The sequence below is a fragment of the Bombus huntii genome, chromosome 6, assembly GCF_024542735.1.
Source record: "Bombus huntii isolate Logan2020A chromosome 6, iyBomHunt1.1, whole genome shotgun sequence".
Lineage (NCBI taxonomy): Eukaryota > Metazoa > Arthropoda > Insecta > Hymenoptera > Apidae > Bombus > Bombus huntii.
In genome coordinates this window covers 11750918-11766180 of record NC_066243.1, presented here as the reverse complement: position 1 = coordinate 11766180, position 15263 = coordinate 11750918, and the positions used below count along the sequence as shown (strand labels likewise).

At 47.7% G+C, this 15263-nt stretch overlaps 1 protein-coding gene across 7 annotated transcripts in view; it reads left to right on the top strand.

Moving 5' to 3' along the window:
* LOC126866515 (putative uncharacterized protein DDB_G0271606) overlaps positions 1-15263 on the top strand; it is a 108439-nt gene that overhangs the window by 44367 nt on the left and 48809 nt on the right. Inside the window, exon 1 of one of the 7 annotated variants that reach the window (XM_050620180.1) lies at positions 8391-8582. The exons of 5 other annotated variants lie outside the window; for them this stretch is intronic. In XM_050620180.1, the coding sequence (XP_050476137.1) occupies positions 8526-8582 (57 nt within the window). In that variant the 5' untranslated portion in view covers positions 8391-8525. Of the gene's footprint in view, positions 1-8390; positions 8583-15263 lie in introns of those variants that run through there. One more of the 7 variants, XM_050620178.1, reaches the window with a different exon arrangement.

Below are 15263 nucleotides of genomic sequence, written 5' to 3'. Positions count from 1 at the left end.
ACTAATACGCTTTTAGGTCGATATCGAAAGATATTACAGGCATTCGCAACAGATGCTTATCGTTCACGGTTCGTGTTTAATCGTGGACCCGATCGATCCCGATAACGAGAGAAATTACAGGTTGCTCGCGGCTGCATGCGTGGATACAGAGATGTACTCTCGAAAACCGTTCTATCGAAACTTGAACGATTAACTACATTTGATCCGTTGCGAACGATGAGTAACACAGCGCCTGCTTTTGTCAACGCGAAGCGCAATTGCAAATGTAGCTGGCATTCGTCAAACTTTGGCGCAATCGATGCCTGGCTGTTTCGACTACACAAACGGATTTCGCGTTAATTGGATAAAAGATGGCCGGTTAATTGGCCGGTCCCCTACCGCGAACCAGACCACGAGAAAACAATCGGTTAGCTGGGAATTCGGATCGTTTCGTTGATTTAAATAGTCCTTTCCGAATCGATTTTCCCAGCTACTTCGTACCAGGGGAATTATTCTATCGACGAAACGCACAGCTTCGAAACCTAACGCGAACTAACCGCTTTTTTTGTGTTTCTTTTTCCTTTTTTTTCTCTCTCTCTCTCTTTTCGTCGAAGGCCTCCGCTTCTGTCGTTCGTCAAAAGCCCGTTAAGATGAAGTAGACGCGACGGCACGTATCGATGTTCGTAGCCTCGAGGACGCTTCGGAGAACGCGTCCGAAGCCATCCACGTAAAAAAGCCACTTTTCGTCAATGAGACGTATCTGGCCTCCGGATGATAAGGGCAAACGCGTGGAAATCGATTTCTCTGGGGCTTTATCGCGTCATCCCGCGGCGATCTTTCAACGACACCTACTAAAGAACGAAATCTATATCCATTGATCGTCGAACGAATCCATAGAAATTGGCTTGGCTCGAGACGTAGCTAGACGCCGATGTCTATAGCCCAGGGTTGTGGCGATTGCGTGCTGTTGTTGTCGTTCCATCGTCACGTTCCTATAGTAACCACAGGCCATTGTTCAATAAACGCTGAATTATGAGTCAGTGCCTGTATGTAGCCGCCGGTCGAACACTGTGTGACGCGCGTGTTCGTGACGAAGCGCCAGGGCCTTTTTTCTCTTCAACAGAGGGGGTGGCCACGTTCGACGAATCAGGTGTTTCGTCAGAAGTTCACGTTTGCTTTGGAACTTTGATCGACGCCATCGTCGAGACGAACGAGAACGGTGAATTTTACCGACGTTCTCTCATACTATTTTTGTTCCGTGGACGCGGTTACGCGATCGATCCTATGCTGCATCGGTTTTGAACAAACGGAGCGCGATAGTCGAGCATAGGCGGACGCGAGTTCTTCTTTGTCCGCGAAAAGACGCCAGGAAATCGGGTACTGATTAAAGGAATGAAGGTAAAGGCCGGGTCGAGCTTCAGGCCACGTATTTAAATATCAAATGCTCGCTTGAAATGTAGGTCGTAGAAATACTCGCCCCATTGTTTCGCTCTCAGCCACTCAAGAATTATCTTCGCCGAGGGGGAGGAGTTTGTGGACTAGGAAGCAGAGGCAGAGCATAACTGGGAAATAATAATATTTAACTTGCTCGCGATATAATTTCATTGCGGTGAAACTAGGTTCCCAATTCCCGCCGGACTCGAACGAAATTTCAGTCGATAGAATTAGAGATCGGTCGTCTGTTCCGGCTGGTGAAAAATCACGACACGTTCGGGAATTCTTCCGTGACGTTTAGCCATCGCGCAACTAAAAAACGAGTGACGCTCCAGTTCACTTTCGTTTTCCCGCGAGTGCACGAACGTCCGTCACGAAACGTCGATTCGTCGACGACGCCCAAAACTCCATTAGATTCACTTTCTTTCCCATTCTCTGCACAACGTCACGAGATCGTAAAGTTCTCGCGAAACTCCACGAGAGGAAAAGAGAATAATCGTCGTCCATCTCGAGCAAGGATACGGCCGGCTATCTGTGGAAAAGATCAACACCTCAAACATGGATAGAAGACTGAAAAGGAAACACGTAGGAGACCTGACAAAGGACACAACCTAACAAACACGAAGATGGTATCCCACTGGGAGTAGCCACCCACGTGATAATCTAACAGCTAAGAACTTCTACCAAATGTCCAAACTGGGCAAATTATGAATGTAAACAACTAATAAAAAGAAAAAAGGATACGGTATCCGAGCCGTTTGTTTGTTTTTCACGGCGAAAACGAACTGGTGAGTACGAGAGTACGAGAGCATCGACTTAAACCGTACACAAAGGTCCTATTTTTTCCACGTTGCAATCAACGTGGCTCTGTTTCGTGTCACGACAGTGACGGAGACTGGTGTGGTCCGAAGACTCTTGTTCGTCCAGACCCGCTGCGGCACCTGCTGCGAGTAACGAGCGTTTGTCCGCCAGTGAATGCTCTGTTTCCTGTTAGGAAAAAAAGGCGGGCGAAAGAAAAAGAAGTAAATGACTGTCAAGTTTGGTCGATCGCTCACGACGGCACAGCATTGTGTCGCGGACCGCGAGTAATTAAAAAACACGCATTTCCACGGGGCGAACGGAAGCAGAAAGAACGCGGGAATAAAATGTTTCTTGTCAAGCAGCGAGAGAACAGAAACAGAGAGAGAGAGAGAGAAAGAAAGACAGAAGCTGAGAGCGACAACCGGTCGTTTAAACGGTTCGGGACGCTGCGTTCGTTCGTTTCCCATTAATTTATCAATCAACGTTGGCCGCGGGCCTGAACCTCGCAATCTGCCGATAATAAAATATTTCCCATTCCCTATCGACCAATGGGCCCGCGTTTCGGGCTAACAGATTCGAACGGTGGAACGTTTCATTGGAGCTGGGATTCGATATGGGCTTCCTCGACGCTCCTGGTACGAGTGCAATTATCTTAATGATTTCAGTCAGTGGGTTTAATTAACCGAGCGGTTCGGCGCTCGGCGTAGATACATCCACATTTCGGAATTACGTGGTTCTCATTGGGAGATTATCTCTCAGCCGCATCTAGCTGTGAGTTTCGTTCGGCGCGCGACACTCGTCTAACCGAGTTCCCTGACGAAACTATTTAACGACGTCGCGATCGACGGGTTAAGGAGTTCGGTCGGTCGTTCTCGGCTTAAATTAAACGCCGAGCAACTTTCCCCTGTTCACGACGGAAGCCACCGCGATCGTAACAGCGTGGACGACCGAGAACGACCTGTGATCGCTCTTCGAACGTCCTAAACGATTATGGATGACGCGCGTTTTTGTGTCCCCGACTTTCCTTGCAATTTGCGCTCCGGACACCACGGAGAATCACTTTCTCTCTTTCTCTCTCTCTCTCTCTCTCTCGTCGAGAGTGGCTCGTTTCCCGCAAAGTTTTTTCTTCGAATTCTCAAGTAGACGAGGATCGCGTTTTCCTCGCTTCTCCGATCGATCCTCTCGTTCTGCTGCTCGTTCTACGAAAATCGATTTTGACATAGTCGAAGCGGCATAGTTACACAGGCAGAAATGATAACGAAAGCAACAGCAACGCGGTTAATACGCAAACCGCAGAGCCGCGTAACCGGCTCTACGATATTTCGAGTTTATTTCGCTCGTCGGTGGTTTCTTGCGCGGTAAAAACGACGTAACGAGGCAACGCTCGCTTTTGGTCGAAGGGACACGCTCGTGAATGCCGTTATCGGATTACCGTGCGGTCGCCTGCTAAAATATTCGCTGGAAATAATCGCATAGAACCGACCGGTAATTACCGATTACGGATCGTTCCCTGGATTCGATCGAGTTCTGCTAACGACATAAAGAGTCGTGAAATTCGATTATCGCAAAAGTATTTACGTTCGAATACCCGTGCATACTCGTTATAATCGTGCTATTTCGTAAAATTAAATCACCGAAGGGAGACTTCCAAGTTATTATAGAATATTTCGAACGCAAGGCCGGCACCGGCACCGTTTCAGCGCGAACATTACGCGCTGCACGTATCGGCAAGTTTCGTTAATTAGTTGGCGAGAATTTCGAAACGCGACCCAATTTTCACGCGAGCCAAAGTTACACGCGGGCGTACAGACTTATCTTTCGTCTGGAAGACGAAAGATCGCGTTGAAAGACGGTCGTGGAATCGGGCGAAACGAAATTATGACGTTTCCACGAGCCAGGAATTCGACGGAGGAAGGAAACGTGATCATTTTCACTCGCTCAATTACACGCTTCCATCTTCCCACGTCAATCGGCGAGCACGCACGAGCTTCCAGCCCTGCGTGAAGCCTTCGATCCAAGGTTCTTCCCAACCGACTACGTCGAGAACCGACAGATCAGCGAACTAGATCTCGAAGAGATGTTACGCGATTCCGAGATCCTGGAAAAACGATAAACACGAAACTGTCTTCACTGCGCATGGAAACCGATATGGTTGTACAGTGGTGGTAAACCAGAGACGAGTGCGATTGTGGGAAAGAACTACGAGAGCGGAAGGTCTGTTTTCCTTCGACTTTGGAAATTAGGGGACCCGGTCGAGGGTCCTAGAAACTCCTTTGTTTAAGGAATACTCGTGGAACGCGTTTCGAGTGTCGTGGGATAGCTTTCATCGTACATTATCGTCCCTTTTTCCAAGAAATCCTCCGAGTAGAATGCAATTCGGCTTCAATCAACTCGCTTCAATTTTGATAATTACCTCTCCGTCCCATTTTTGGAACGGTCCAATTACAATCAGCGATGAAGTATGTATAGAGTCGATCAATGAAGGCATCAAAAAGGCCGGGGAACACAAAGAGCAACGTAAAAACTGGTGGAGCAGAAATTGCTGGAAAAACATCACCGACCCAATTGCCGGACGAGTAAATTTGATAACGATTTTCAAGAGCGATCCACCTTTCTCCGGGAGAATCGCTCGTTCGCGCGTTATCCACGTCTTTCCTCGATCCCATCGATTTCGTTCTTGTTACCACGATTAATGGCATATCTGCCGTGTACGATACGAGCACGAAACGCTTATGTAAATAACTCGTATCGATAGGAGCGCGTCGAGTGGAGGTGGAGCTGGTTCCGTTGACATTTGCGCGCCATTCATTATCCGGGCAAGCTAACTAGCATAACCTGTCTCTGGTCGCTGGTCTCGTCGCGAAACTGGGTCAGAGGAGAGAAAATTCCTGGAAATTCTTCTTACTGCGTTACCTGTTTTTCGGTTTTCTCTCGGACCGATGCTATGCGAGTTGCGCGAACGAAATGATAAAATTTCTTCTACGATGTCGAACGGTTGCTCGTTCCTTTGCCATGATTCACGAAACAATGAATACGCCGAGTCGAGATGCCAATTAATCAACGTGTACCTACTTAATCTTACGAGAGGGAATTTACGGTGGCGCGATCGTATCAACCGTACTTCGTACAAACCAAGTTCCACTGCATTACTTTTAAAATAAATCGCTGGCGTGCTATAGCAGCGAGCTGCAACGCCGAACACGAAGAAAGTTATGGTAGATCTTCTAAAATAAACCAGGAACAAACGAAGCAGCGCGATGACGCGGTGTGGTTTGAATCGCGATCGGAGGATAGACGCAAGCGAATCTCGTTAAAATAATATTCGCTGAACGAACTTAGCCTGCATTCGACTGTCGTGTATGCTCGTCACGGCGGAAAATTTCGTTTCGGCGAGCCTTTAACGCGGCGTTACTTTTTTATCGTTTCACGCGCATTTTTGTACGGTGCACAGCGGGTCGAACAACGGCGGAAAACACGGCCGCGCGATTCAGGAGAAAGGTACGGACAGATTGCGCGAAATTTCATTGCGCGCCCGGTAAAAATATTAGCTGTCGGCTTTTCGGATCCGGCTGGCCGAATCCGCTTTCCCCAATCCATTCGATAATAAACGGTCGACAAAGCAATAAGCCGCTCGAAATCGTTATACAGATATAATCGAGCTTTGTGTACTCGTTGTTGGCGTAATGTAACCGACTGAAAATTTGCCTGTACTACGCGGATCGCCTACAATACGAGCATCGACAAATGATCGAGCGTTTTGTTAACAGTTCGCTCCAAAAACCTGCGCTTCTCCGTCGGAAAAACAACGACAAAAGAAACTGAAAGGAACTGAGGGATAGAATTGCGAGTGAAAAGAAGTGCTCTTTAAGAAAGGATAAGTCCCGGTGATTAAAGCTCGGTCCTTAAAAGATTAAAGAGTCTTAAAACCGGTAACCTGACCGTGTATAAACCACCTAGCTACGACACAGCTTGCAGACACGCGTTCTACGCGAACGGTTTGATAGAAAACCCGTAGAATTACCTTGATTTTCTCCATTTCGAACGTCATTTAGATTGCTTGAATTATTCATTGGATTACGCGGGCCACGAAGGTGGTCGACTTTGATGGAACACGCGGGTTCTTTTTTTTTATCGAAGGGAGACCTCGGAGTCGGTTCGGAGCAACGAAAACGAACGGGTAACACGGCGCGGCGCGACGAGTCGCGTTCAGACCGGAAGCTCCGTAATTGGAGAGGACTAACGCGGGTGTTGGCCTCGAAGGCGTTGTTTAAACTCCGTGGCGCGACAAAGTTCACGTTGGAAATTGCGCAATCGCTGCGACAATGCGAAGAACGCGATCCCAGTTAACGAACCTGCAGCTCTCTCCTGGTCTCTCCCACGAACTCGCCTGGCACATTGTCGATTAAACGAACCTGCCGGGCTTCGCCACGAAGTTTCAAAGCTTCCTCGAGTCGATCGAATCAATCTCACGGCAGATTTTCGCACCCTGGTCACGGCAACCGGTTACATTCTTGCTTAACACCTTCCTTCACCATTGTTTCCTCTTATTCCCTCGCGTAAAAAGACCGTGAATCATCGTGCGCAGTCGTCACGCGCTTTACAACTTACGACGGATTGTTTAGCGAAATGAAGCAGCTGCTTTGGAGTTTAGGTGGTCAGGTTTAGTCGAATTTTGGAGGTTCGTGGCTGGCGTAGCGCGAGATCGATCATCGTCTTTCGCACCAAGTTGCACGTGTTCAGAGACAAGAGGAAGACTATAGAGGGACGTATGTTACCCTTACAACGCTTCATTATGCAGGCCAATCCGTCTGGCCGACAGCATCGGGATTTCAGCAGCCGAATTATGGAACGCGTTAGGTGATTGGAATACGTGCGTTATAACGTGGAACCCAGATGTCTGCAGTCTCGGCTACTATGCGTGCAATTCGTTCACCGTCTCCCTGCGCATTGTACAACGTTTCGATTTTTACAGCCAGGAATATTTTCGTTCCGCCTCGCGCCATCGCACGAGATGCAATTTTAATTATCCACGCTTTTCAATTGCACGCGCGATCGCACGATTTACGGTTACATAGATATACGAGGACAAAAAGGAAAGATTCGGAAAGATTTATTCAAATCGGAAGTTGCAATTGAATAATTCCATCGAACAAAGGCGGTACTCCGTAAAAATTGGCCAACTTTACTTGGAGACTTTCGTAAATAATTCATATCCACCGTGAATAATATACAGGGTTGCAAGCGAACCGTTATTTTTATCCGTTGAGTCGAGAAGCTCGTTCGAGATCCAGTTTTACCGAGATGCTACGTTTTTCTCAGGAACCAGGGGAATTACACGACAGGAGAACCGGGGACGTACGTGTAATTAACCGTAGCGTGTACGGAATGATAGTCTACTGGCCGGAACCATCCGTTTCGCGTCTGTTTTCTTATCGGCGTTTTTCTTCGACGTCGGCCAACGAAGAGAAAGATCCCCTAAATTGGGGAAAGAAGTATCTTCTCCACGAGATCTCTGCGATATAATGGCTGTGAAAGTTGAAACAGCGTCCCGTTAAGTAATAGACAGTAAATATATATATACACCGCAAAGCTCGCTCACAGATTTCATAACCCAAATATCTCCAGCTACTATCGTCCATAATGGGGATGGCTTAGATAACTCGCACGATCCGATTAACAGTGTCCGAAGAGCAGTTGGGCGTTCCCAGCTCTCCACCAAATCCACGAACAATGTATATCGTTGCAACATCGCGGAAGAATCGAGTTAATCCTAGACAAGCCGAAAAATCAACATCCCGAAACGCGCTCGATCGAACGTAGCACGCGCGTTGTCCTGCCGGACGCGAATCGGCGCGAAAATCGAATTACGCGACGCGTTTCTGTCCGCGCAGAGGTTTATGGCTGAGTCTATCGCACTGTCTGGCATAATATGCAGCTGGTGGAGGTAATTCGTCGGTCCCGGGGATCCGATGAAGATCCTAATCAATTTAATTCGGTTTCTGTCCATGCATCCCTCGTGAAAGTTACCGGCTAACCGGCAAGGGAGTGCGCCGCGCTCGACGCATTTCGGTGGTCGGCCGAATACCGCCGAATACCGAAGTCGAACAAGACCGAACGCAGCCGAACAGAGTCGAGCTCGGCGATGAGCGCGGCTCGACACTCGCGGCGGCCGCAAAGCCACGCAGTTGGTCGACGAGCGCGGCACGGTGTATTAGCGGACCGGTTTCCTCTCTCTCCTTTATCTCTCTTCTCTTAGTCGCGCGTCCTTCGAGCTCTTTGCCAGCCTCGTGACAGCTGTTCAGCCGGCTCCGATGATCCGCGAGACGATCCACGGCATACGAGGCAGGAGCGGGCTGCAATGGTTCACAGTAAGCCAATCATTCACGGTTTTGATTTCGACACGTTAGCGATGCGCGAACGTGACACGCGCGGTGTTTCTCCCCAGAGGGGGTGGTTTTTAGGTATCCAAGGCTTTCGAGAGACTGCGTGAGATCGCCAGTGTAATTTGTACGGATGATACAGGTCGGCTACTTTTCCGTGGTCCGGTCGTGTCGCGAAACTGGCGATAAGGCCGAGTCGATGCTATCGCTCGGAGAACGATAATTCAATGGCTATTGTCCGTGTTCTACTACGTGTGTAATGCATCTGTACCAAGAGGTTTTGTACCTGTAGAGCAGAGCTAACAATATCGCGGCTTTATTTCACGGGCGGATACAACGTGACCGTTTTGTATGCATACGCTCTCGCGTTTAAGCATCCTCTCTCTTTCTTTGTCGACTGCGTTTCTCTCGCTCTGACTACCCCATTCCGCCTATGTACTTTCACGACATTTAATTACCTTGCCAACGCACATAGAAACTCCACATCCATCCAAACTTTTCAGTTTGCGATTTCCAGCTGTCCTATATTTCTCCCTAACTTGCTCGCAGCTACCAATGTTATTACTGCTAAATACGCTTTAAGCTCGAAAGCCTCGGATCTCGTAGTCGCGGCTGTAATACACCGAAGCACGAGTTTCGCGCAAAGGTTACCCACCGTCTAAACGGCTATGAAATACACAGGTAGCCAAAAACTAGGAGAGACTGTTACGTTTTAATCGATGAACGGCTCTGGGAAGGATTCGCGAGGGGTAACTTACGACAAAAACTTGCCCCATGGTTCTGTTAGTCGGTCAGGGTCATTGGTAATGAACGAGTTTTCTCTACCACACGCGAATGGCCATCGGATATTTTCATTTCATGCGATATCCATTACGTAGAAACGCTGTCTAAAGAAGAAACGACGAGCGATCTTCGTCGAAGATCGGAATACCGAGCTCGTTGTTGGTCATTAGCTTGATCGAAAGTAGCTTAATTTAATCTTCTTTCGGATTGCTTAAAATCGATGAATCGATCGAGAAAGCCTTTTAATCGCGATGATGAAAAGGTGATAATAAAAGGGAGTCCCGATAGCGAGTCGAGGAAACCTTTAATAGATGACCTACGGACTACGGCGAATAGGAATATCAAATTTTCAAGAGATAAAGGCTAGAAAGGCCGATCGTGCCGGTTTAAAACGTCAGAACGTTATTTAGATCCCGATATATACGATGAACGGTGTGGCCCGTGCCTCGATTCCGTTCTCACGTTTACCATCTTCCTCAGGAATTTTCCTAATCTTCCTCCTCTTCTGGCCAGATAAGATCTTCGTTTATGGTCTCTGGACACGTTCGACGCTCGATTAATCTTCGATTTAAAATCCAATAGATTACACGAAAACCAGTGGTACGAGGCGAACACGAAAGTCTCCGCGGCGAATTAACCGAAACAGGCGACATTAAAATTATCATCTTTGGTTCGCTTTTGTATGTTGGAAAGGACGATGACGATGTAGATCGATATTCCTACGGAACTGTTTCGATATCGTCGAGTCGTAGCTTGAACCTAATATGGAAAGGCGCGAGATCGATCTGACAAGGTGACTTTGTCGTGTTTCTTGCTCATTTTTCCATTGCCAGTTGACGAGTTTCTATGCTCCACATGGTACCGTGATAAGAACGTACGGCAAAGGTTCTACGAGAGGCAAGGCGAGCCTCGTTTCACGGTTAACAATCTTGTAACGTCTCTCGAGGAAAAATAGTGGCAGCCATTGGAAGTCGTCGGTCTGCCAAGGTTGGCCGCCGATTCCTCTAAATGCAATTACTCGAGCAGTTAATCTTCCAAATCGATCCGTCGGTCCTCCAAGGATCGAATTTCTTTCTCCTCTTTTCGACTCTGTCGTTCCCAAGTAAATTAGGTCATATATTTTTGTAGCCGACATTCAAAGGGAAGTTTTTAAATTCTTTATTCAACAGATTCTCGTATTCGTTCGCGTAGCCACGGCGCGTTCCGCGTGAACGTGTCGAGGTTCGCGTATTGCTGCGACTAAAAATTCGCCTGTTCTCCGATCCAATTACGGCGACGTTGGAGCGAAATTCTTCACTTTATTGCTAGAAACGATTCTTCGTTGGCGACCCAAATTTTTTTTTTTTTTTTTACGAAACTTCGATAAGCCTTCGTTTTCGCTAGAAAATAGACACGGTTTCCTCCGGGAGGCGCGTAATCGAAAGTTCATCATCTCCTCTGTAACGTTGTAACGCGGAAGTTTAATAGAATCGACGAAGGAGAGCGTCGGGTTCTGTTTTCGAAAGTCGACGTGTTCTTCCGACGTCACGAGGGCTGGGCACTCGGATCGTTAATTAAAATTCTCGGCTTTTTCTCCCACGATATGGAACAACATTACGCGCGGACCAACCCCCGCCCGAATCACCTAATTTCACGCGCCACGGAAATTAAGCGAGCTCGCGATTCGCCGCATTTTCAACTTCTCCCGGCAGACTGCATCGCGTAACGAAGAAAACGCTGAAAGCGTTTCTTTCGCCCGCCATTCCCCGGTTATTTGCCTCCCGGGCCGCGTTTTCTTTCCGCCCTTCCGCCACATTAACCGCGACAACCGAGTGGTAATTGCGCAACGCGATACCAACGCCGGATAACAATTACCCGAGAAAGCGAATTTCACAATTGAATATTCTTCTCGGGGATTAATCCTTCCTTCTTAGGGCTTATCGAGTCTCGAGGGCCACTCGTTCCCCTCGACAGTCCGAGGCGGCCAGTTTAAGGCCGCATTAAAGAGATTAGTTCGCGTCCGAGAGAGCCAACCTCTCTCTCTCTCTCTCTCTCTCTCTCTCTCTCTCCTTCTTTCGCTTCCTCGGTCTTTTTTGCTATCGGTAATTCGAAAATCCCGGCGTTCCTTTACCCTGCAGGCGACCGTTCCTCTTACTTATCGCCCTAACGAACCAAGATGAGAACTTTCGTTCCCGTTGAAAGCCGAAAATCGTATTTGTCCAGCGGACGGAGCGCTCCTCTCTTCGCCGGCGCTGTGATTCGCCATCGTTGCACGAATTCGGTGGTATCCAGCGGCGGTAGCAAATCCAATAAACTTTGGAAAACTTCGATGAACGATACGATAGGTTTCGGGAAGAATTCACGAGCTCGTGACTCTTTTCTCGAAGAAAATTCTCGGTTTATGGCAGATGGAGTTATTATCGGGTTAATTAATGGGCAAACGGAACTTCTTCGTTGCGGATTCCTCTCTTACGTAGCCTGTGACTGTTTAGAGACACGAGTTCGCGAAGTTCCAACGAAAGGAGCAAACGTGCAAGCTCCGAATCGGGACTACGTTCTCGATAACCGGTTTTACGAGGGTGTAAAATCTCGTCGCGAAAGCACTCAATTCCTAGAGTTGGCTGGATGGAAGCTCCGGAAAATGTTCGCTCGCGTCCAGGCCGAAAGTAAAGGGGAACATCTCCTCCGTGGTATCCTTTTCCTTGTTTCTTGCAGACGAAGTTGATCTCCGAGACATCGTCGCGGTAACAAAGATAAATAAATTAACGTGAACGTGGGAACGTTGGAGTGTCCAGGGTGAGAGCGAACGCGAGAATTTCATTTTCCGTGGGCCAGGAAATATCGAGCGACGTTACTTGGTCTTTTGTTTTCCGGCGGGCTCGTATTCAACAACGTGCCTCTCGACCGAAATACAATTTGCCATAAAAGCTTTCCGTTCGCCGTTTACCGAATGACAAACCTTGTCGTCGCTTCTCACGTGATTTCCGAAACGTTTCGTTACGCCAGCGTTTTCATGCGCGTTGATGGCGTAGCTATCCGAGAGGACGGTGTTTCTTTCGTTGAATAAACTTGGACTTTGAGACGTCCGGTTTACATGCAATTCTCGCGTTTATTCGATCGAAAGTGGGTCGTTTCGTTTTAGCACAACGTCGGTGTATTTTATCTTTTTCATCCGCGTAGCTTATTCAAAATAAAATATTGCCGGAGAAGGGAGGTGAATTTAAAAATACAAAACACCGCCGGAGTAGATACAGCAAAAGCACCGTTGCCAGCCGGATTCTCCCAAAACGGCGCAGCAACAACGAAGCACGAGCCGGCTCGAAAATGCGATTAATCATCCGGTCCTCTTTGCACGCAAACTCTAACCAACCCTTCACCCTTCGCAGCGGTATCGCCGTTTCTAACGTACGTACATGGCAACAGCCTGGCAAGAAACTAAACTTCGATACCACCGCCGATACCGACCTCTGAAATATACATTCGATGTATCCAGAAATCAAACAGAAGTCTATCGAAATGAAATCGTTCTTTGACGAATACTCGTGCAATCGGCTCGATATCTCTCCAAGGAGGCTGGAAGAAGTTTCTTGCGGCGAGAAACGGACAGAAGAACCGAATCGTCGAGATGGTTTATTCGAGGTTTTCGATGGTAAATCGAAGCCACGATCGACCAATGTTTCGCGAGCACGGCCGGTTGCGAGGGGCTGCTTTTAGTCGGTGGTTTTATCTGTCTATTGTTCGTTGGTCCGCGAATAAACCGCTCACGCATCTGCTCGACAGTGCAAATAGATGGAAATTCGCCGGAGAACGAGGCATTTTTCTTTTTTATAAAGAACAGGATCGGCGACGATAACGACAGATTTATCGGGCCACGGACTCATAAACGACGCGTTACCAGTCGCCGCGAATAAAAACCTGTTGAGTTCTGGTAGAAGTGCGAAGATCCTTCGACTATTGTTCTCCGCAGGCCGAACACGGCATTTCGCTCGAATTTCGTCGCACTGCCATTGTTTTCTCCGCTAACGATTCCGCGGTTTTACATGCAAATCGACGTGAATCGGCAATAGACACGTTTATTCGCGACTCGGCGATTCCGAGTTGTCCGGCTGTAACGAAGATACCAGAGTAGCTTCGCAATGTATCAGCTTTTGTTCAACGAAAGCACGATTTTAAGAAGTAACCTACTCGGAGTTGAACATTTCTATTTAAATATTCCAGCGAAGTTTCATCGATTAGTTAGCTGGGTTTCCACGGCCCAAGTTTAACGTCGTCGTTTGTAACTGGTCCAGATATGGCCGGTCTAAACTAGAGTATCCTTTTACGCGTCGTCCTTCCTCGCTAACATCGACGTCCTCCTTTTCGCACCTGCTAGCCTCGACGACCGCGTAACCGTAAATTCATTGCGTCGTTGGTTTCAACTTAGCTCCGAGGCTTCAAAAACTTAGGGAAATTATGTACTGGGTCCTTAACAAATGTAATTAATGCTCGCGTACCGTTTTTTGCACCAGCGGAACTTCTTTCGTCTTGTCGTTTCTTTATTTCTTTCTTTTTTCCTTTTTTTCAAGCTTAAAAAAAACTTTGCGACACGATTGCTCGCTGTACAATACAGTTCGTTATGCATACCATTACGATCGCGGAGTGCAGCGGTATTCATTACCAGATCCATCGGGTTTTTCCACGAGGATGAGCCAGCTCGGGGCAAAAAAATCGTATCACACGTACGCCAAGCTTTTTCCCGTAATTAAATCACAGCTGCGTCAGGTGCTAATTAACCAGCGACAACTTTCTTAACTCGCTGCCTGTCCATTACGCGAAAATGCAGCGTATCAATTTGCTCGCGCATTCTTCGACTTTATATTTAATTTAAAATTAACAAATTATCGTCCCTTTACGGTAGAACCTAGTTATCAAAATTTAGTAAAATCTAGTAGAATGTAATATTATGTAAAGATATCGTCTTTGTCTTCCAACTATCTTCGCTAAACCGATTCGACGATTCGAAACGAGCGAAGCTCAGTCCCACGAGCTTCGTAGAATCAACTCCTATCAGACTCACATACCCTGTACAAGTTTTACACGGAGAAAGAAACTTTCATTTTCTCGGGCGAAACGAATTGTTCCGAGTGTCTTGGGTATCGGCCAAACAGCTTCCAAAGCAACAAGGAACTCCGGTTGTACGATTACACGCGACCGACCCCACGGTTTATAGCCAATTTTCACACGCGACACGTCCACTTTCGTTCTATCGTTTTTCTAGCTATTTCACCGCTCGATAAACGATCAGCTGTTTCGTCGCGAATTCCAGAGAATTCGCCAACGAACCGTCGATTACATCGAATCGGACGAACGTTACCGCCACTCATCGCGTCGCTTACGCGTCGACGATAACCGACGGGAGCTGAGGCTCAACGAGAATCCTCCAATTTCCATAAATCGCGACCACCCTCGCGAAACGTAGACGCGCTGTCTGAGAGAGCAATTTGCGTAACCGTCTGCAAAAGTTACGAGTCAGCTTACACCCTGTCACTCTGTCCGGCTGACTGTCGCCTGTTTTCCCTCTCTGGCTCGCGTCCATTTGTCAACGACCGGCCACGCGAGCTACACGCTATCTTCCACCGCGCCATGGTGTCTCGATTTTCGCGGTATTTTTCGCACGAGTCTTTTTGCCGCGAGTTTCCTCCGTGCAAAAATATATCGAACGAAAATTGAAAAGAGAATCGCGAAAATCAAAGCAAATGAGATTGTTACGTCGGACGACACTCTACCTAGACCAGGCCATACACCGCGGGCCAAACGGGAACCAGATGTCCGCTCATCCTTACTGCGTACCCTTAATACTCTTAAGGACCCATGATAAATCTCAGTAATTTGCTAGCTAAGGTCCTTCAGACCGAACAAATATCTTTG